At 47.7% G+C, this 20,840-nt stretch overlaps 1 protein-coding gene and 1 long non-coding RNA gene across 3 annotated transcripts in view; both read left to right on the top strand.

The window, feature by feature from the left end:
• The window catches only part of LOC144888179 (uncharacterized), a 59,872-nt gene extending 42,449 nt beyond the window's left edge, over window positions 1-17,423 (top strand). For both annotated transcript variants that reach the window (XR_013623223.1, XR_013623225.1), the window contains exon 4: window positions 15,598-17,423. This is a non-coding gene — a long non-coding RNA (uncharacterized LOC144888179). The remainder of the gene's footprint in view (window positions 1-15,597) is intronic.
• The window catches only part of LOC137425369 (uncharacterized), a 55,474-nt gene continuing 43,657 nt past the window's right edge, over window positions 9,024-20,840 (top strand). The window contains exons 1-2 of the mRNA XM_078776605.1: window positions 9,024-15,745; window positions 17,013-17,059. Of these exons, the coding sequence (XP_078632731.1) occupies window positions 15,694-15,745; window positions 17,013-17,059 (99 nt within the window). The 5' untranslated portion in view covers window positions 9,024-15,693. The remainder of the gene's footprint in view (window positions 15,746-17,012; window positions 17,060-20,840) is intronic.

Below are 20,840 nucleotides of genomic sequence, written 5' to 3'. Positions count from 1 at the left end.
CATCACAGGCTCTATTCCCATCATCTTTCGCAATTCATCATTTGTCTTCCTCTCTCTCAGCGATACTCCACACATCCACCGAACCATTCGCATTTCCACCCTTTCCAGCCTTCGTTGCTGCTCCATGTTCATTACCCATGTCTCGCTCCCATAAATCATAACACTTCTCACACATGCAGCATACACTTTTCCCTTCAGCTTCAACGACACTCCCCTCCTTGTCGGCACGCCACTCAGTTCCCGAAACTTCTTCCATGCACATCTCACTCCAGCAACCGTTGCCGAGTCTGATCCACCTTCTCCATTCAGCATGTCTCCTCGGTAGCAAAATGTTTTCACACCTTCCAGCTTCACGCCATCTCCAAGATCAAACTCAACATTTCCTCCATCTGCACCTCCCTTTGTGCACACCTAACACTTGAATGTAGCTGCCACACTGGTTAATGACCCTCTCAGACCACTACATTTTTGATGAACCCACTCAACGCACATTGTACATTGAATGGAGTTCACTCTGACACCCTTCCTACACACAGCACTCGGCTACTTCCCAGTTCTTTCCACCTCACCACATGCTTTACCACTTGCCATCACCTTCGTCTTTCTGATATTCACCTTCAGACCTTTTGCCTCCATACATTCCTTCCACTTGTTCATCTTCTCCTTCAGTCCATCCATACTGTCCACAATCAACACCAGATCATCTGCATACAACTCCCACTGTAAACCCTCCTTTACGTTCCGAGCCAGCACCTCCATCACAGCTACAAATAGTAGTGGACTTAGTGCCGACCCCTGATGCACTCCCACCTTCACCTCAAACTCACCACTGTTCCCGTCCTTCGTCCTTACAGCTGTGTGCGCTCCCTCATACATTGCCATCACTACTCTGATCAACCATTCCTCCACTCCTAACTTCCTCAATGCCCATGTCACTACTTCGTGTGGAACCCCATCGAATGCTTTCTCCAGATCAACAAACCCAAGAAACAACTTCTTCCTCTTCTCCATGTACTTCTCCTGCAACTGCCTTGCAATAAAAAGTTCATCTGTCGTTCCTCTTCCTGGCATAAATCCAAACTGCATTTCGTCGATCTTCACTTTCTTCTTTATCCTCCTCTCCAACACCCTTTCCAATACCTTCATTCCATGCTCTAAGAACTTTATCGCTCTATACGAGCCACAGTCCAGAGGGTCACCTTTCCCCATGTATAGAGGGACGAGGGTACTCGGTTCCCAATCCACTGGAATGCGGCCTTCTTTCACCACCAAATTACAGATCTGTCATTCTCTTCACAACCCAACTTCCCGCTGCCTTCAACATATCTCCCACAACTCCCGTCGGCCCTCCCGCTTTTCTACTCTTCATTGCTTTTATCGCTTCCTCAACTTCCTTCTCAGTTATCTTCTCTGCCGGTCCGAAAACTGGGTTACTCTCTTTGTTGCCATCCCATTCATTCTCTGCATTCAACAGCATTTCCATATGTCTCTTCCATCTTCCTTTAATTCCATCTGGGTCCACAACGATTTGGCCCACTTCATCCTTCAAGCAACTCACCCCCATCACATCGCACCTCTCTTTCGCTGTCTGCTTTGCAATCCTGATTACCGCTCTCTGACCCTCTTCCTTATCCAAGCGTTCGCCAAACATTTTCCGACATGCCTCCTGCGCCTTTGCTACTTATTTATTTGCAGCCTTCTTGGCTGCCTTGTAACTTTCATCTTCTGCCTCTTCTGCCCCTGTACCTTTCGCCTTCTGTCACTCCTTGAACTTCTTCCTCTTCTCGTCAATCCTCTTTCCAACTTCATCATCCCACCACCATGTTTCCGAGTTCCTCGGTGGTCCTTTTGTCCATCCACATACCTCACCAACGGCTCCCAACAGACTACCTTTCATTGACATCCAACCACTTTCAAGCTCAACCACATTATCCTCTACCATACTTAGCCTCTCTTTTAATGCCTCCCTCACTGTCACCTCTTTCAACCTCCACACCTTCATTCTCGGTTGGTACTTCACCCGCCGAGCTCTCCTCGCACCTTTCACCCTTATGTCGCAGACAACCAAGTGGTGCTGTGAAACAGGCTCCTCCCCGGGGATCACCCTTGTGTCCCGGAGGTGCCCCCTATCTCGCCTACGCACCATCAGGTAGTCAACGGTTGTCGTCGACCCACCTGACGTGTATGTAACAAGCTTATTATCCACTTTCTGGAACAGAGTATTACAAATCAACAAAGCAGCTCCATCAGCAAACTCCAAATTCCTTTCACCTTCTCCATTCCTCACACCATATCTGTAACCCCCATGAACTCCCTCAAAACCGTCTATACTCCTTCCCGCATGTCTATTTAGGTCTCCTCCTACCACAACAACTTCCTCATCTTTCAGGTTTCCATCAGCTTCTCCATTGCACACCAGAACTTGTCCTTTTCTTCATCGCTCCGACCGAACTGCGGAAGATATCCCGAGATGACGTTCACCAAGAGCTTTCCAATCATCATTTTCACCATCATCAACCTTTCACTCAATCTCGTCACACTCACCACGCTGTCTACAAACTCCTCAGAAAACAGGACATCAACACCATGCATGCCTTCCGAGCACCCTGCCACACAAACTTGTATTTCTGTCCCTGCCTACCCTTCACCATTCTCACACCACTTCCCTTCCATCTCGTCTCCTGCACACAACATATGTCCACTCTTCTTCTGACCAATACTTCCACCACTTCTCCTGATCTCCCTGTCATTGTCACTACATTCCATGTCCCAAACCTCAGAAACCAATCTCCACGTGGGGCATCAGACTTTTCGTCGTCATAATGAATGAATGAATGAATATGAATGATCGTTTTAAGGCCATTTTTCCCCGATAGAGCGGGGTTTAGCCTTGTGGGCCCCATGACAATCATGGTTCCCTGTTTGAGGCAATGTTTTTATGGCCGGATGCCCTTCCTGACACCAACCCTTGGTCACGCTCTTCGATGCGCAGGGATACGGTGTACCTATTCTAAATCGGGGTACACACCGTGATCATTCATCCCAGCAAGCTGGTACTCAATTTGCCGACCTCGGAAGGATGACAGGCTGAGTCAACCCCCCTGGCGTTAATCCGTTAAGGGGATTGTGGACATGTTTATGGCTTACCTGAATGATTTGCGGCACGATAAAGGTCCACTTACAGCTTTTTAAGATGGCTTGTCTTGAAATGGTTGAGATTCCACTTGTACTATTACGTGCCAACGGATGGTGACTGCCACTTCATCTGTTTGCGTTTGAGAGAGAATTCCTTGGTACTTTGCGACCGACAAAGGTACCTATTTGAGGTGTCTTCCAGTGTACTTCGCCCACATGACACGGCTGGAGACCTGCCGAGATTCCCATGATTGTTACCCTGTGTATGAAGTAAAAGCTGGGTTGAGCATTTGCTTCACTTTTCTGTCTGTCAGTCTGTCCACAAGCCTCAGTTTATGATTTATGAACAACTCACTTCAATTTAATGTTATATTTTGAACAAGAATGAGAAAACGAATTAGTTCCGATCGCATATCCACAGAGGGGAGTGAGATTAAAAAAAATTTTTTGTCTGTCTGGCAGTCAACCAAAATTGACAAAAAATTCCAAACACAAGATTTACTGTTTTTAGTGACTATAAAGGACACAAGTCAGGAGACAACGATGGTTCACGAGCGAGCGGTATTCAATGACAAAGGACGGACTATAACCGAAACAGGCCCGGACAGGCCAGGCCCGGAAATGTCAAAACGAAGGTTACTGACCTTGAAATGAGATAGAAAATAATGTATAATCAGTTATGAGGTTAGTTAGCTACACAATACCGAAAATTCGGTGAAAAATGAAAAAAAAAAAAAAAAAAAAGGTGAGGGGGGGGGGGGTGAAACCGTGATTGAGATCCCGTGATTGAGATCACGGGGGAAAGGGGCAAAAGGGGGGAAAAAGAAGGAAAAAAAAAAAAGAAGGAAAAATCGAGCTCCGTGGGGCTAGACACATGACATTGGCCTAACCAAATATCGAAACCCCTGTCAGATTCCACCAAACCCCTCGGAGAAGATGTAGCTTCAAATCGATTACCCCCTAAAAATACATCTTTTTCGGGCGTCGCTCCGCCCACAATGGGCGCAATACGCCCACTCTAGGCAGGACACAACTAGATCATGATATCAACCTCCCACCCAAGTTTCATCAAGATCGGATGATATCATCGGGTAGTTATGCTGTGGACAGACACACACACATGACGAATATAGTGGTTACTTGATAAGTCGTGAACCAAAAAAACAAGCACGAAAAACTAGTGTGTAACGTAATAAATAAGGTGATGTAAAAGATGATGCATCAATGGCGGTAAACTTCCCCAAAAAAAAAATCTACAATCTTTAAAATATTTATTTATTACCTCCGCCACCAAAGGTGGATGGAGGTTATGTTTTCACCCATGTCTGTCTGTCTATGTCTGTTTATTTGTTTCTGTGGACGAATTCGGACGAAATTTGGCAGAGAGGTAGCGTATGTGACAAGGACGAAATGATTAGATTTTGGTGAAGATCTGGATCTGGCTCGTAGAAATTTTTAAGTAATTCTTCACCATTGGGTTATAGGGCCAAAAACGATACAAAGCAGGATCTCTCAAAGTTGTGGACGGATGATTTTGATTAAATGTGATTCTGTATTGTGATTTTCTGGTCTACTCGGGGAAACAAAACGTAAACTGTTCACCTGGTGGGGTATGCTCTCTACCGAGTGCCGTTCTAGTTTCAATTGAATTGTATACTTGAACACTGTATAACACAAATTGCCTTTTACGCACTTTCAAAAAGAGGTATAAAACATATGGACACTGCCAGGACTTCCAGGAAAGAAGTTGGAATTTCAAACAAGGTGGATCTGGGGTGAATTAGCGGGGGTAGAAAAGATCAAGGTTTTGGATGGGGGAAGATAAGAGATGGTGGTGAACAGCTGTTTTAAAGACCTGGAGGGACGAGTGGGATTGAAGGGAGTGAGGGAGTTTGTTCCAGAGGTGGGAGAAAAGAGGAATGAAAGAGTGAAGGTGAGCAGAGAGCCGAGATTTCGGCAGTTTAACCATCAGAGGGTTGCTGGCAGATCTTGTGCGACCTGTAGGAATATTTGGGGGACAGAGCACAGAGAGAGCTGGGGGTGCAAGGCCGGAGAGGAGTCGGTAGAAGACAGAAAGACCACCTACCTGCCTGCGGTGAGTGAGTGAAAGGCCCTTAGAGATAGCTTCATCGCGGGAGATTCCAATAATTCTGAAAGCTTTGGTTTCGACAGCGTGAAGCCGAGCTAGGTGTGAGGCAGGAGCACCGGCCCATAGGGGAGAACAGTATTCCATTGAGCTGCGGATGAAAGCCTTGTATGTGGTGAGGAGCTCAGGTGTGCCGAGGAAGGACTTCGCACGACGGAGGATGCCCAGTCGGCGACTGGCTTTGGAGGCCAGCTTGGAAATGTGGTTTTCCCAAGAAAGATCATGGCAGATAGTGAGACCCAAAAGCTTGAGCGACAGAACTTCTTGGAGAGGATTGTTGAGAAAGTAGATGGGAGGGTTGTCCAGTCGATCTTTTCGGAGAGACATAGTAAGAGTGTGAGATTTGTCAGGATTGAAAGACATGTTCCACTTGTTTGACCAGTCTGTGATTTTGTCTAAGTCTTCAGAGAGTGAGGAGGCTGCAGACTGCCGATCTGAGGGCAGAGGAATGGAGCGGCAGAGAGTGGAGTCATCAGCAAAGAGATAGAGAGGATTTTCCAGAGAGTCGGAGAGATCATTGATAAAGACCAGAAAAAGCACAGGGCCCAGAACACTGCCTTGGGGAACTCCAGCCTGAACAGGAAGGGGAGTTGAGAGAAATCCATTCAGGGCCACACGTTGACTACGACCAGAGAGGAAGTCCGCAAGCCATGCATGGAGATTTCCATGGATACCATAGGAGGAGAGTTTGGTGAGCAGAGCTGGGTGCCAGACCGTATCGAAGGCACGTGATATGTCGAGGGAGACAGCTCTGATTTCCTGTTTGGCATTGAGGACCTCCATCCATTGTTGAGACAGCAGAAGCAGCATGTCCAGAGTAGAGTGACCTGGTCTGAAACCAAATTGATGATCAGAGATCAATCCGTTGGAGAAGAGGAAAGATTTCATATCTGAAGCAATGATGGATTCCATGACTTTGCTGATAATTGGGAGCAGGCTGATTGGTCTGTAGTTACAAGGATCTGTTTTTGCACCTTTTTTGTGTAAAGCGGTAATGTTTGCTGATTTCCAGGATGCTGGCAGATGACCTTGAGCGAAAGAGAGGGTGAAAAGGACAGAGAGAGGGTGAGATAGAGCAGCAGAGCAGGATTTTAGGACCCGTGGGCTGATGCCGTCTGGTCCAGTTGCAGAATCAGAGTCGAGGTTAGACAAAAACTCCTCCACCTTGTCAGGAGAGAAGGACACAGAGTCCAGGAGCAGTTGGGTTCGACTGGGAAGGGTGGGAACAGAGAGAGATGGGTTTGGGACACAAGATTTTGAGGCAAACACAGAGTTGAGGCATTCGGCTTTGTCACGTGCGATGTCAACTGTGTGGCCATTTGAGGTAAGGGAGGGGATGGAGGGGGAACAAACACCAGAAACGGATTTGACCAGACGCCACCAGGATTTGGAGGAAGGAGACAGGTTTGAGAGTTCATTCTTGAGTGTGGAGAGATCGTGCTTCCTGGCACTCCTGAGGGTAGACACACACTTGTTCCGAGCTTGGTGGAAGGAACTGAGATTGCCTTCAGTTGGATTTGCCTTCCAAGAGGCAAAGGCAAGTTGTTTCAGGGCAACTGCCTCACCACAAGATTCAGTGTACCATGGATGGGAGGAAGGGTAAGACAACTGAAGACGAGATGGGATAAATCTGTGCATGAGAGAGAGCAGTTTGCTTTGGAAGAATTCCCAGGAAGAATTGATGTCAGAGGCAGTGGAGATGGGAGACCAATCCAGACGATTGATGGCTGCTTGAAGACCGTCCCAGTCGGCCTGAGTGAAATGCCAGACTCGTCGACGCTGAGGAGGCTCTCTGAGAATGGCCAGAGAGATGTCCACTTTGACAAGCACATGATCAGAAGAACCGATTGGAGCAGAAGAAGAGCAGCAGACATTAGCAGGGAAGTTTGTCATAACCAAGTCTAGAAGAGAAGATACTCCATTGGCTGAGATCCGGGTCGGGAAATTGACAGATTGTGTCAATCCCAGTGAGTCACAGAAGTCCTTTGCTGAGGTGCCATGACTGGTGAGAGAGGAACCCACACCCAACCAGCTGGCATGATGACAGTTGAAGTCACCACATATGAGGAAGAGAGAGTTGGGATGAGTGGATAGAAGTTGGTCCATGTTGTCAGACAGTGAAATGTAAATGGAGTCATCACTGTTTGGAGGACGGTACAGAACACATATGAACAAAAGGTGGGAGCGGAGAGGAAGCCGTAGCCAGAGGTACTCCTGGGGGTGAGGAGGAGAGAGGGCAGTGCAAGGAGAGTGAGGAAGAGAGTTTTTGATAAAGATAGACACCCCACCCCCAGGACGAGGCTCAGGTCTATCAAACCGGAGGAGGGAGTAACCAGGAAGAGATATTAAGGAATCAGAGACATCTTGAAGGAGGAAAGTCTCTGTTAAGCAGATCAAGTCTGGATTGTCAGAAGCAACCTGTATGGAGAGATCAGTCAGGTTTGAGCGAAGGCCCCGGATGTTTGAGGTCCATACCGTTAATGAAGAGAGTGGGTACAGGACATCGGGTACAGGACAGGGGAGGGGAGGAGTAGGGTAAGATGAAGGATGAGAGGGGGAGGTAGGGAGAGCAGTTGATAGTGTGTCAGAGATTACAGAAGAGTTCCAAGAAAGGGAAGGATGAGGAGGATGAAAGGTTTGATGGTGAAGGGATGAGGCACAGTGAGGGGTTGTTTGAGGGGGGGCAGAGGAAAGTAGAAGGTTGGGGGGGGTGGAGGTATGAGATAGAAGGGAGACGAAGTGGGGAGGAGGCAGCTTTGAGGAGGAGGGGGGAGGAGGGAGAATTGGAGAGGAATGGTATGGGGGGAGATTTGAATGGGAGGGGTTGGGGGGGAGTTTTGAAGGGGAGGAGTGAGGGGGGAGTTTAGGAGGGGAGGAGTGAGGGGGGAGTTTAGGAGTGGAGGGGCAAGGGGGGAGTTTAGGAGTGTAGGGGCAAGGGGGGGATTTGGAGGGGAGGGGCAAGGGGGGAGTTTAGGAGGGGAAGGGCAAGGAGGGAGTTCAGGAGTGGAGGGGCAAGGGGGGAGTTTAGGAGTGGAGTGGCAAGGGGGGAGTTTATGAGTGTAGGTGCAAGGGGGGGGATTTGGAGGGGAGGGGCAAGAGGGGAGTTTCGAAAGTGGATGATTAATGAAAGACGAACATTGATAACAAATTGGGTTTGTTGTGATTTTCAAGTTAGCAATCCGATTCAGAACGATGGAGGAGGGGTGGAATGAATGTGAATTTAGACCATGTAGTGAGGGAGACGTATAAGAGATTGAATTTCTTTTTTTTGACATGGAATGAGATGGAGAGGAATTTGAAAAAAGCCTTTTAAATAGGAAGAAAAACAGCGTGTTGTAATATACCACTGAATAAAACACTGAAGGGGAAAGTTTATACATATTTAAATAATATTAAAACAGAACCGTAAACAATCTTATATGCACAAAGTACCAACGGGGGGAGAGCCGAGAGGGACCACCATGAGTCACGTGGACAGGGCAAAAGGTGGATGGCAAGGAGATTATGGGGGCGGGGCGAACAGCACACCTGGACAGAAAGTACAGGATGAGGCAAACAGCACACGTGGAGAAAGGAAAAAGATTTATTTTATTTTTTTCGTTTTTGGGGGGTGGGAGGGGGTGGGGATTTAAAACGTTAGACAAAGAGTATTATGTTCGGGGTAGAAGGGAAAAAACTAAGAGCCAAGCAAAACACGATGTAGGGGAGTTAAGTAAACAAACACCGATGGGGGTACAAGGCCGCACATGCGGAGCAGAACATGATTAATTAATTACGAGTTACAGGAAATTCAAACCAAAACTAACTATAAACAAACAATATTACGCATGGACAATAAAATAACGAGTTGAAATTTGACAAACACACGAATGAAAAAATAACCGCTTTGGATGCCCGGAGAGAACCAAGCCTCAAGGTCGGAAGCTTCAACAACTAGGCCACGTGGCGCGAAATACTCGACTATTTTTTACAGGTATGAAAGATTAACACCGATAATAATCTTCCCAGGGACCCGCAAAAGGTACACACACGTAGGATAAATACAGTTTCGACAAAAATACAAATGTGACAATTACTTAACTTCGAGCGTGCGTGAGGATCGTGGAACAGCTTCGAAAAACCGTGACCGCCTCGACAAGATCTCGCGAGTTTCCTGTTGAGGAAACTGAAGAAAAACAAAAGACACTCGAGCTGCTAGAGGCTTCCATAGCTGAATGACGCTTCTCATGTGTTAGTAACATGGCATTGGCATCAAATAATAATGCTAAGTTTATGTAGTGCTTGGTAATAACTTAATATCCTCTACATGCTTTGCAAATAAAATCAATTGAAATTGACAATATTCACGCTGCTTAAACATTTTAACACCATCTTTTAAGCAGGTTACCCCTATCTCCACTCTTCCACTATAAGCTCACAGCTGAGCAATGAGGCAACTGTGTGAACTGATCCTTGTCTCGTGTCTAGGTCTGTCATGCAGACCTTGAGAAGCCTCACATTCAGACACTAGTCTGACGTGGACTCGTTTGTTGATCTGTTAGCGATCCGTTTGATCGGATTAATACGATCTTTCACATTTTGAAAGTACTCTTCTCGGGTACCTGCACAAACTGAGGTTTCTTTTGACCTACTGACAGCACAATAAAAGGGGAAGGAAGCTTTCAAAAATTTCCTGGAGCAGCAGCTACAAAAAAGTGAAAAGTTTTTATGACACCATCTATCTGTTAAAAGTGAAAACTTTAAAGTGGAACGAAAAGGCATGCAGTCAAGGAACAAACAAATAATCTTGAAAGCTGCCTGAAGAGTGTTCGTGAACATGGTTGTCATTGCTAAAAGGGGTGTTGGTGACACCTTTTGAGGTGTGTTGGTGATAGTGCTCACACGATGTAAAATAAGTTGATTCTTACAGCGTGTGCTAACACCATGTGGAATGGAACCTGTCGTGAAAATCAACCACAGACACGACTTGTCCCTTGGGTAGGTTTAATATCATTTAGATCTGTGGTAACATCCTGTAAAATACATTCATGCAATAGTCATCAGAATCGGAGTATTATATGGGCAATGTCCGATATCAATAGGCAAAGCAAAACAAGTGCAGCATATAGGGGCGTACATACCATTCAAACTACAGGACTATATGTCACAGTAAGTGTCGCTGGAGTGTCTTTGCGCCGCGGTTGTCCCGGGTCTTATAGACGCCCCTTTAGTGGGATAAGCGAGCACTCCTGGGTTCACCTTCAGTATAATTTCACTACATTCTCCCCGCCGTTAAAACTATACTGCCGCTAGGCAGGTCGCAAGCAAGCGTCAGCAATAATCGAATGGGGTACGTCAATCCACGTCAGTCGGTCCACCCGTAGCGGTCGGGGCGGCGAACTACCCTGCCAGTTCAGGTGCGGAGACTACCGGGTACGGCGTCCCCAAGCCCGGAGTCCCCTGCGTCGGAATAGCCGTCGGAGGGGGCACCCCAGAGCCATCAGGCAAGGGAGTAGGCGACGACGGAAGTGACGGCAGTAGTTCCATAGAGGAAGTTTCGGTAGAGTCCATAGACTCGTAGATCGGTTCGTCGATATCCCTGTCGTCGACCCCACAAGGGGCGAGATGGCGTACTGAGACAGTAGACTCGCGTCCGTCAGCCGTTAGCACACGGGCATGCTCGGGATTAGCCTGGAGTACCCGCACCTTATCAACGAGGGGGTCGTACTTGCTAGCGCGAACCGCTCGTTTGAGATAGGCCGGCCCCGGCTCAGCGAGCCAGCTGGGTAAAGATTGGATACTACCCGAGCTTCTAGGGTGGTGGAACAGTCTTTCATGCGGAGTCTGGTTGGTGGCGGTACATAGGAGAGCCCGGATCGAGTTTAGAGCCGCAGGTAGCGACCACGCCCATTTATCGAGGCCCCGGCCGAGGGTCCTGAGGCTTAGCATGACGGCCCTCCATATAATCCCATTAAAGCGTTCGATCTGCCCATTCGCCTGGGGCCGGTACGGCGTGGTGTAGCTCGAAGCAACATTATTCTGGAGCAAGTAGCCCCTCACCTCCTGAGACAGGAACACCGCACCCCGATCGGTATGCACGTAGGCCGGATACCCAAACATAGAAAACAAATTCTGTCGGCACCGTATAACCGTGGCAGCCGACATATCCCCGCACGTATAAGCAAAGGGGAATCGCGAATACTCATCAACGATAGTGAGCAGATAACGAGAGTTACTCGACACCGGCAGCGGCCCCTTGAAGTCCATCGCCAAACGCTCCCACGGTCTAGTAGCCCTAACCAGCGTCCCCATAGGAGGGTTGTAAAAACGCGGTTTGAGCTCCGCGCAGATAGTGCAATCACGGCAGATCCAGCGGATGTCCTCAATCGAGTATGGCAGATTCCCCTCGCGCACAAAATGTGCGAAACGTGCTACCCCGGGATGACACATAGTGCCGTGCAAAGCGCGCAGCCCCTCCAAAGTGACAACCCCCGCGCAAGTGGCCGGCCTCGATAAGGCGTCGGCGACCAGGTTATCCTTCCCCGGGCGGTATTTGATGGTGTAGCAGAAGTCGGCGAGTTCGATACGCCAGCGAGTGATTTTCTCATTCTTAATGCGTTGAGCATGTAAGGTGTCGTACATGAATGCAACGCTTTGTTGGTCCGTGACGATTTGGAAACACCGCCCGAGCAGGTACGGCCGCCATCGCCGAATCGATTGGACGATCGCGTATGCTTCCTTTTCAACAGACGAATGCCTCCGCTCAGCGGTGGTGAGAGTCCGCGAAAAGAAAGCCACAGGGCATCCCCCTTGGGAGAGAGTCGCCGCTATCGCATGATCCGAGGCATCACTTTCCAAGACGAAAGATGCACTCTCGTCAATTGTCGCTACAGCGGCGCCAGCGATGTCGGCTTTAAGACCCTCGAAGGCCGCCAAGGCGGCCGGGCCCATGGGGAACGTGTTGCAGGCCACGAGGGGGCGGAGCTTCGCGGATAAATTTTGCACCCACTTCAAATAGTGGGCGAACAGCCCAAGAGCGCGTTTCAGCGAAGCCCGATCGCTAGGCGGAGCCATATCGAGCAAAGGTCGCAGACGCTCCTTATCCGGAGAGACAGAGCCACGGGTCACGGTGTACCCCAGAAGATCTACCGTGCGTAGAGAGTAACGACACTTAGCCTCATTCATGGTTAGGCGATATTTCTGCGCGACCTCGAGGAAGCGTTTCAGATTGGCCTCGTGATGCCCCTGGTCATACCCACAAACAGTAAGATTGTCCAGATAGACAGACATCGGTCAAGTTCTCTTTCGTAACGAGGTCATCCATAGCCCTCTGAAAACAAGAGACCCCGTTAGTTACCCCAAAGGGGAGTCGAGTGAACTGGTACAACCGTTGACCCGATTCAAAGGCCGTATAGACGCGATCAGCCCTAGAGATGGGGACCTGATGATACGCACTAAGCAGATCGAGAGTGCTGTAAACGGAGTACTGGGCCACCTGGCGTACCAGTGCATCCATCCCCGGTAAGGGGTAGGCATCCAGCTGTGTAAAATGATTAATCGTCTGTGAGTAGTCGATTACCATGCGCCGGCGATGGGCCTCACTTCGCACTACTAAGACTTGGGCCCGCCACGGCGACCGGCTGGGTTCTATAATACCGTCCTTTAAGAGCTGGGCCGTTTCTTCCGCAATGAATTGCGCGTCTGCGCGAGAGTAGCGGCGCGATTTTACGGCTACAGGGGTACAATCAGTGGTCAGGTTGGGGAACAGCGAGAGAGGCTCCACGTCCATCTGAGCGAGGGCGCACACAGCAAGCGTGTCCGGCCCACCGAAGTCCATTTCCAAACGTCCATGTCGCTTAAGGAAATCGTGTCCTAACAGAACGTCGGCACATAACGCAGGTAATACCATGAGATACACGTCGGGGAACGTGCGTCCCTTTATCACGAGTTTCAATCGACATGCCCCTTTTGTGCTCAGCCGAAGGCCTTGGGAGGCCATGAAGATCCGTCGTGTAGTCCCGAGAACCGGCCACCCATGTTGATGCACTAGGCGTTGATCGATAAAACTATCCGTAGACCCCGTGTCGATTAAGGCTTGTGACAAAACGCCCTCGACCTTGAGCGGAATGATGGCCTGCGCAAGGCCGGAAGACCCAGCAGGTATTGTGCCGTCCGGGCGAGAAGATCGCGCCTCGCGAGTGGATCCCACTCCAGCTGCAGTTTTCCGGTCGTTCGGGCAGCCAGTGGAGGATTCCCGTGACAAGCGCATCGTTGACCGCGCTGGAGCAGGAGCATGTAAATCGTAAAAGCCACTGTCAGAGGACATTCCCACGCCGGCTGCAGTTTGCCGGTCGTTCGGGCAGCCCGTGGAGGATTCCCGTGACAAGTGCACAGTTGGCAGTTCTGGGGCAAGTGCGTGTAATTCGTAAGAGCCGCCGTCAGATGGCGCTCGAGTCACGCGTAGAGGATCACTGCCATCCACCGTTCCATGAGCTGGTGCGATAGCGTGTAATTCGTAAAAGCCGCCGTCAGACGGCGCTCGAGTCCCGTGCAGCGTTCGCTGCGAATCCAGAGGAGTTGGCAATGCAGTACTTCGTTGCTTGTTTGAGGTGGGCGTCTGGACGCCAGCCAAGGCCGATCGCGCCGCGGCGGTCATGGTCGCGCCGGTTGTTTAGGCTGCCCGATGTCCCCCATCAAGGTCGAGCGTGCAGCCAGGGGCCCGCGAGGAGGGGAGACGCTCATCAAGGCCGGGCGGGGCGCTCCGCTCGGTGCGCAGTCCGTTGGCTCAGCGATAAGCCCATTCAAGGGCGCGCGTACCTCGCACGGACTTTTTGCAGACCTTCGCAAAATGACCCTTGGTGGAGCACAGATGGCATATCGCCTCCCGAGCCGGGCATTCTATTCGGGGGTGCTGCCGATTCCCACAAAAATAACACTTCGCGTACCGTTCAGGCCGTGGCCGGGCAGCGGTAGCGGCAGTCAGGCCGGATGCCGAGTCCACTTCAAGAGCACCCAGAGACTCGGCCGTGGTCGAGTCCTCCCCCATATCCTCGGCGGTAACCCTCTCCGGTCGCGCGAGTAGAGAAGTCCCCGCCACGACTCGTGAGTGGTCATAAGCGGTAGATTGTTCACGGGCATCTGTAAAGACGTGAGCCAGCCGTAGTGCCTCCGTAAATGTCAGATCCGGGGTCTCCAAAAGTCGGAGCCTCAAGGCTCCAGAGCTAATTCCAGAGACGAAAGAATCTCGGAGAAGGTCGTCCTGCACTTGCTCGTGGGTCCGTACCTCCTGCACGCAGTCCGTTAGAAGGTGTCGCAGCTCCTGCGCGTAGCGATCGATCGATTCCGACGGTTGTTGTCGCCGCTGAGAGAGCTGATGCCGGCCGTGCACGGTGCTCCGTTTCTTTATGTATAGTCGCTTTAGCTCGACCAGAGCCGTGGCGTACGTCTCAAAGCGAGCAATGCACCGGTAAACGCGGTGATGGACCTTCGAATGTAACACGGACAGCTTTAGATGCAGCGGTGGGCTCCGGTTCATGCGCGGCGAAGTAATTCTCCAGCGTTCTGAGCCAGTGGGTGAACTCCGACCCCGACTCCTCGGCTTGTGCGTCAGCATCGAGAGTCGGTACCGTGATCATCTTGGGTTCAGCCATTTCGTAGATTTAAATGATATTAAATGTCGTGAAAATCAACCACAGACACGACTTGTCCCTTGGGTAGGTTTAATATCATTTAGATCTGTGGTAACATCCTGTAAAATACATTCATGCAATAGTCATCAGAATCGGAGTATTATATGGGCAATGTCCGATATCAATAGGCAAAGCAAAACAAGTGCAGCATATAGGGGCGTACATACCATTCAAACTACAGGACTATATGTCACAGTAAGTGTCGCTGGAGTGTCTTTGCGCCGCGGTTGTCCCGGGTCTTATAGACGCCCCTTTAGTGGGATAAGCGAGCACTCCTGGGTTCACCTTCAGTATAATTTCACTTCAGAACCAAAGGTGGGTTTTAATTAGACTTTAATGTTCAAGCATAAAGCTTTCATCAAACTGCAGCTAATGTTCTGTCGATTGAAACTCCATGACGTAAGAATGTGTTCAAGTCGAACTAGGTTACTTGAGAACGATGTAAATATGGAACAAATAATTGAGACCTTGTGGTTTCTGTCGTTGCCATCAAATTTGAAAATGAATTCAAGTAATACAGTTTAGCCAAACAACATTTTAACACCATCTTCGAAGGACAATTGATAACATGAATGATGAGATGAGCAGCACGTTAATTCAGCAATAGGTGGTGATTATGGCTTTTTCATGTCTTTCCGAATGTTGCAGGCTCTTGTCTTTGGGACGGTGAGGAGCTGTTGGTACCGTCTCCTCTATTGGAAATTGAGCCCGCAGTGTATGAATCCATGCCAGCCAATGAACTAGATGCTGTATCATGTACCCACATTACTTTCCCCAACTGAAAATGAGTCGGCAGGTGAGTCCAACAGCTGATTTATGCTCGATCATGCATATGAGGGAGACCGCATCTTAGATGCATCTTCGAAGATTAATTGAAAACTGCCATATAAAGTTTGGCAAAAGGTAAAAATAAGGATCATGTATGACCAATTTTTATTCACTGTTTACAAAAGTATGGCAAATTACCATCGACATGGGACAAAAACATCGTGTTTATCTGCACCTCAAATAACCTGTGAACCAGCGATGGGATTTTGTCCAAAGTTGGTGCAAGTATGTATTATTATGCCGAGATGAACTGATTTGATTTTGAGGTCAAAGTTCAGAGTCTGTAATAGGTTTTCATTACCGTGATAACTTAAGAATGGATGAAGGGAACAAAGTCAAACTTGGTACAGGTATTTATGTATAATGATGTAAAGATCAGCATTTTAGATTATATGGGGTCAGAGTTCCCGTTAGGTTAAAAATACGTTTATGTTGCTCTGCTAACTTGTGAACCAGTGATGGGATTTTGATCGTACTTGGTACAAGTGCATATGATGCAAAGGCGAACTGATTCGATTTTGGGGGTCAAGAGTTCACAGGTCAAAGTCTGTAATAGATTAGCGTTATCGCGATAACTTGGGAACGGTTTAAGGGAACCAAGTCAAACTTGGTGCAAGTATGTATAATGATGTAAAGATAAACGGATTCGATTATGGGGTCACGGGGTCAAAAGTAAGAGGTCCCATTAGGTAAAAAAATTCTTTTACTGCACTAACTTGTGAACCAGTGATGGGATTTTGACCAAACTTGGTAAGCATGTATATTATGATGAACTGATGTAGATTTTGGCATCAAAGGTCAGAGGTCATGTCAGGTAGAAATGTGATACTTGAGAACAGCTGAAGGGATTTAAATCAAACTTGCTACAAGTATTATAAATCCTTACTATAATTCACAGATGGTGCTTGTTGCGCTGCTCCTACAGTTGTGGCCCGATTACATCCAGACTTGCTAAATAGTATCAACATGATCCAAATTAATGCATAGGGGTGTTTTTATCTCTGCCGGTGGTCTTGGGGTTGGGGGGGCGGTGGCGAAGGGTGGGTGCAAACTTTCTATGTAAATGTGTACCATGTTGCACCGCCTCCAGGTGGAGAGGGTATTACAAGTCCCACCCTTTACGGTACAGTATTCCCGTCCCCACGTTTTCCAGTATAGTGAGGTGTTTTGAATTATAAGCAGTTGGTATGTTTTTGATTCATGCACGTAACCCGGGTTGTTGTATTTTTTCTCAGGAGCGATTGAGGGAGCTTTCAGTTGCCTATACACTGCCCAAATAAAGGTACGTGTCAGAACAAGGTCTCCCGTGGGGCGGGTACTCTGCTAGTGATGTAATAATGTGGGCGGAGGCATCGGTAGTGTGGGGCATGTCACAATGATCAATTAGCATACTTGTTTTTTCTGTTGATCCAAGTAAAATCAGAACTTCTGTCAGACTGAAGTAGACATTCTCTGAAATCACATGTACCTACATAATCGCCCTCACATTGTGTGGTAATGCTTACTACTAATTAATGATTAATTATTAGACTTATCTGTAAATGATAACTGTTGACACTTGATATGAGAGGAGATTCTTCATGATATCCAGTCAGTTTACGGATTTCGCTTCTTATGAACTTCGAATAAATGCAGATTGAATTGTACCTCATTAGTACATTTGTTTTTATTTGGTGTTGAATAGTTTCAATTATTGAGCCCAAGGTGTGCTTTCCTATCGACACAGGGAATATTCTCGCACTAACTGCATGCTTGGGCTCGAAGGATTAATTAACACTGACTTTTGATGCCATTTCACATGGTGCCAGTGCCCTTGAATTTACATGGCATGTCGCAAGAATCGACTTTTTCATTAACACGCACCACAAAGCGTTTGTGCTTGATAGTCAAATCGGACACACTCGTGTAATAGTTAGTGTCCGCTCTGAATCTGGGAAGTCGCCGATTTGAACTCTGACCGAGTCATACCAAAGCTAAAAGGTGCCATGGGACTCATTCAGAAACTCCACGATGCGAATATTTACATTTGATGAGCTCTCTCATCACGATTTTGAACACAAACTTCATGCTCGCCAGGGAAGTGACAGAATTGGTGTTTTATATTTGACGTACACTGGGACATTTTAATCAAGTCTGCTAAGTGTGTGAGCTGTAGTTTCAAAGTAGGCATTCATTGTTTTGAGTAACAAGACCAGGCCACAAAATCAAAAAAAATTGAGGTAGCTCCTGGCCTGGCATGCACAGGAGAGCAAGAACAAGGTGGCAAAGTTTCTTGAAGAGTTGGAAAGAGCAGAGAGAAAATATTTACAAGACCATGTCCAACCAAGAAGAGGCTGATATGCATCTACTGCTGCACATGAAACTTGCTGCAGAAAGCATTCCAGCTCTGATTTGCGTAGAAGATGAAACAGATGTCATCATCATCATCTACCTTGGTCTGAGCACTAATATCTTCATCAGGTAGTCATTAAAACTCATGTCCATTCAGACGGGGAACGTTATTTTTGTGAAAGTCCTTTACGAACCTGCTGTCAATGCCTGCCGTTCGACTAAAGGTGGCAAAGGAATGTTGAATTTATTGCTTCCTTCATCGTTTCCCATTCGCAGTTTTTTGCCCAAGTCCTTCACGAGCCGGCTGTCCATGTCTGACATTCGACTGAAGGTGGCACAGGAATGTGGAATTTATTAGTTCCATGGTTTAGCATTCACGGTTTCCGCATTTTGTTTGCTTTTGGCTTCCCACCCGTGTATAACATGGGTACCTCGCTAGTTGATTATATACAAGCAACTTGGACACTGGAGGAGGCCATTTGACCCACCATGCCTGTGCTCCACACTCTCCATTATTAGAGAGATTAGAATATTAGGGCAAGAACCAAGGTCTTGGGATTCCCACATGGCAAGTAGCAACCCAAGGGGTAAGGGTGTGTTCTTTGGCTGAAAACCAACCCAGGGGTGTGTTCCATTACCAATCAGTGTGCTATCACTTGACAAGCCAGCCGTTCCGTATTAACGGTTTCATTGGAGTGCTTGCTTGAGTGCTTAAGTTCCTTGGTGAGTGCTTACAAGCTGATTGGTAGTGGAACACACCCCTGGACATGTGGGTCACCATTCCATTGTCAGTGGCGGGTGTCACAGGTTAGGGCAGGAACTTTTAATTTTGGCAGAGTACCAGCATACACCAGTTTACTGTGAAAGACCATAAGATCCTTCACGTCCACCATCAAATTCTTGGTAAACGTAATGTTCTCCGAAAGGACGGCATACTCTATGTGAAGCACCAGGATGGCAGTTTATAGTCAGCTCATGAATCAAACCCAGAATATATAGTGATTACGCTAATTCTGACATATTCTCCCAACCCATTGATTATATAATAGGCAAGACGTAATTATTAGATATATGTATTTGTTATCAGACGAGACAAAAATATTCAATGTGTTTATCACATATAAGGTCTGATAGAATGAATGAATGAATGAATGATCGTTTTAAGGCCATTTTTCCCCGCTAGAGCAGGGGTTAGCCTTCTGAGTATAGGATGGTGTATAAGGTCTGATAGGATGGTGTATAATAATAATCTTTATTGTCACATATGCAGGGAAATTATCCTTTGGTGACACCGTAAGTTTGACCATCATAAAAACATCAAACACAAAGGGAATGAGAAACACAAAATATAAAGATATAAAATATGGAAGATGGACTAAACAGCCAAATGGCAAGGAATTTGAATTTAGCATTTGAATTGCACATGGTACGAATGACTTTTTGAAAATGTTCTTCTTCATCCTCCTAACACGAAAGCATCTCGCTAATGGCAATTTTTTAAACGGTCCATTCAAGAAGTAAGTGACTTTATTCGGTACACACCTGCATCGACTTCCTTTTCAATGCTCGCAAGTATAGAGACTCCACACTGGTTGAAGGCCCACCCACTTCAAATGCCAGTGTAATGACCTTTCTCAATCCTGACTTATTCCGCACATTTAGATAACTGTACCAGGAAACCAAATTAAATGATAAAACGCTGATCAGTTAGGAATTGGTCAACATCCGCATCACACTTGAGCTAGCACCAAATGAATTCAACTTCCTGAGAAGATACAATCTTTGCATTGATTTCTTGTACACAGCATCGGTATTTCCATCAAAAGTGAACTTGTTATTGTTACGTGCTCCTCCCCGACCCCCTGGTCACGGTGTACCTCCGAGCCCCGAGAGGAGTCACGGCAGAAAAATGTGTTATTCTGTGTGTCAAAGATCAACGGAGAAGCCACCCCAATTGTTACTCAAACAAATATTGTATTAAGATCACACATAAATAACAGTACAACAACAATAGTATTCAAAAGTACAATCAATATGTCCTATGATGGTACCATCCGTTTTGTAATATATAACTCACTGTGCTCCAAGTGAGTGAAACACGAACATTCCCCAATGTCTCTTATTCCCGGCTTCACGACAAAGTTGATTCGCTCCAGCGATCGCCAGAACGAGGTCCAATCGAGACCAGAATCCCGTGCGGATGGCCAGTACCGACACATCACCGAAGCTGTACAAAGGCGCCCTCAAGGCGGCTGGGAAATCCAAAGGCGCCCTACAGGCGACTGAGAGATCACACCCTCGGGTATGGACGAAGTAACCTTCAAAAAACCACGTCACACACACGCCCCAGATCGACGTCTGCATACGGTGAAAATGGTCGAAAAGAGACGAAACCACGAGCGAAGCACAAGTCCTGCGTGAGTCGAAATGGCAGACGACCCGGTCTCGTGGTGCACGGCACGGCGAGGATTCTCTCCTGAATCGATCACAAAACCTGACATGCAGGTTAATCTGTCACAGCGCTAACCACTCTGTCGTAGGAATCCCTTCCCTGGGAAACCCGAAAGTTCGCTAGTGACTGTTGTTCGTCAACGTTCGCTCCAGACCGCAAATAGCTCGGCTCCTTGTCCGACTCTCTTGCTCCGCCCTTTCTTTCTCTTCGTCCTCCGGTTTCCTGTTTCTTTTAACATTAACTTTTTTACCTTTTGAAAACAGCTCATGGACAATAAACC

This window comes from Myxine glutinosa, chromosome 4 (genome assembly GCF_964187855.1).
Source record: "Myxine glutinosa chromosome 4, kmMyxGlut1.1, whole genome shotgun sequence".
Taxonomy (NCBI): Eukaryota; Metazoa; Chordata; class Myxini; order Myxiniformes; family Myxinidae; genus Myxine; species Myxine glutinosa.
Note: the sequence above shows the minus strand (reverse complement) of the source record. Positions and strands in the feature narration are given on the sequence as shown.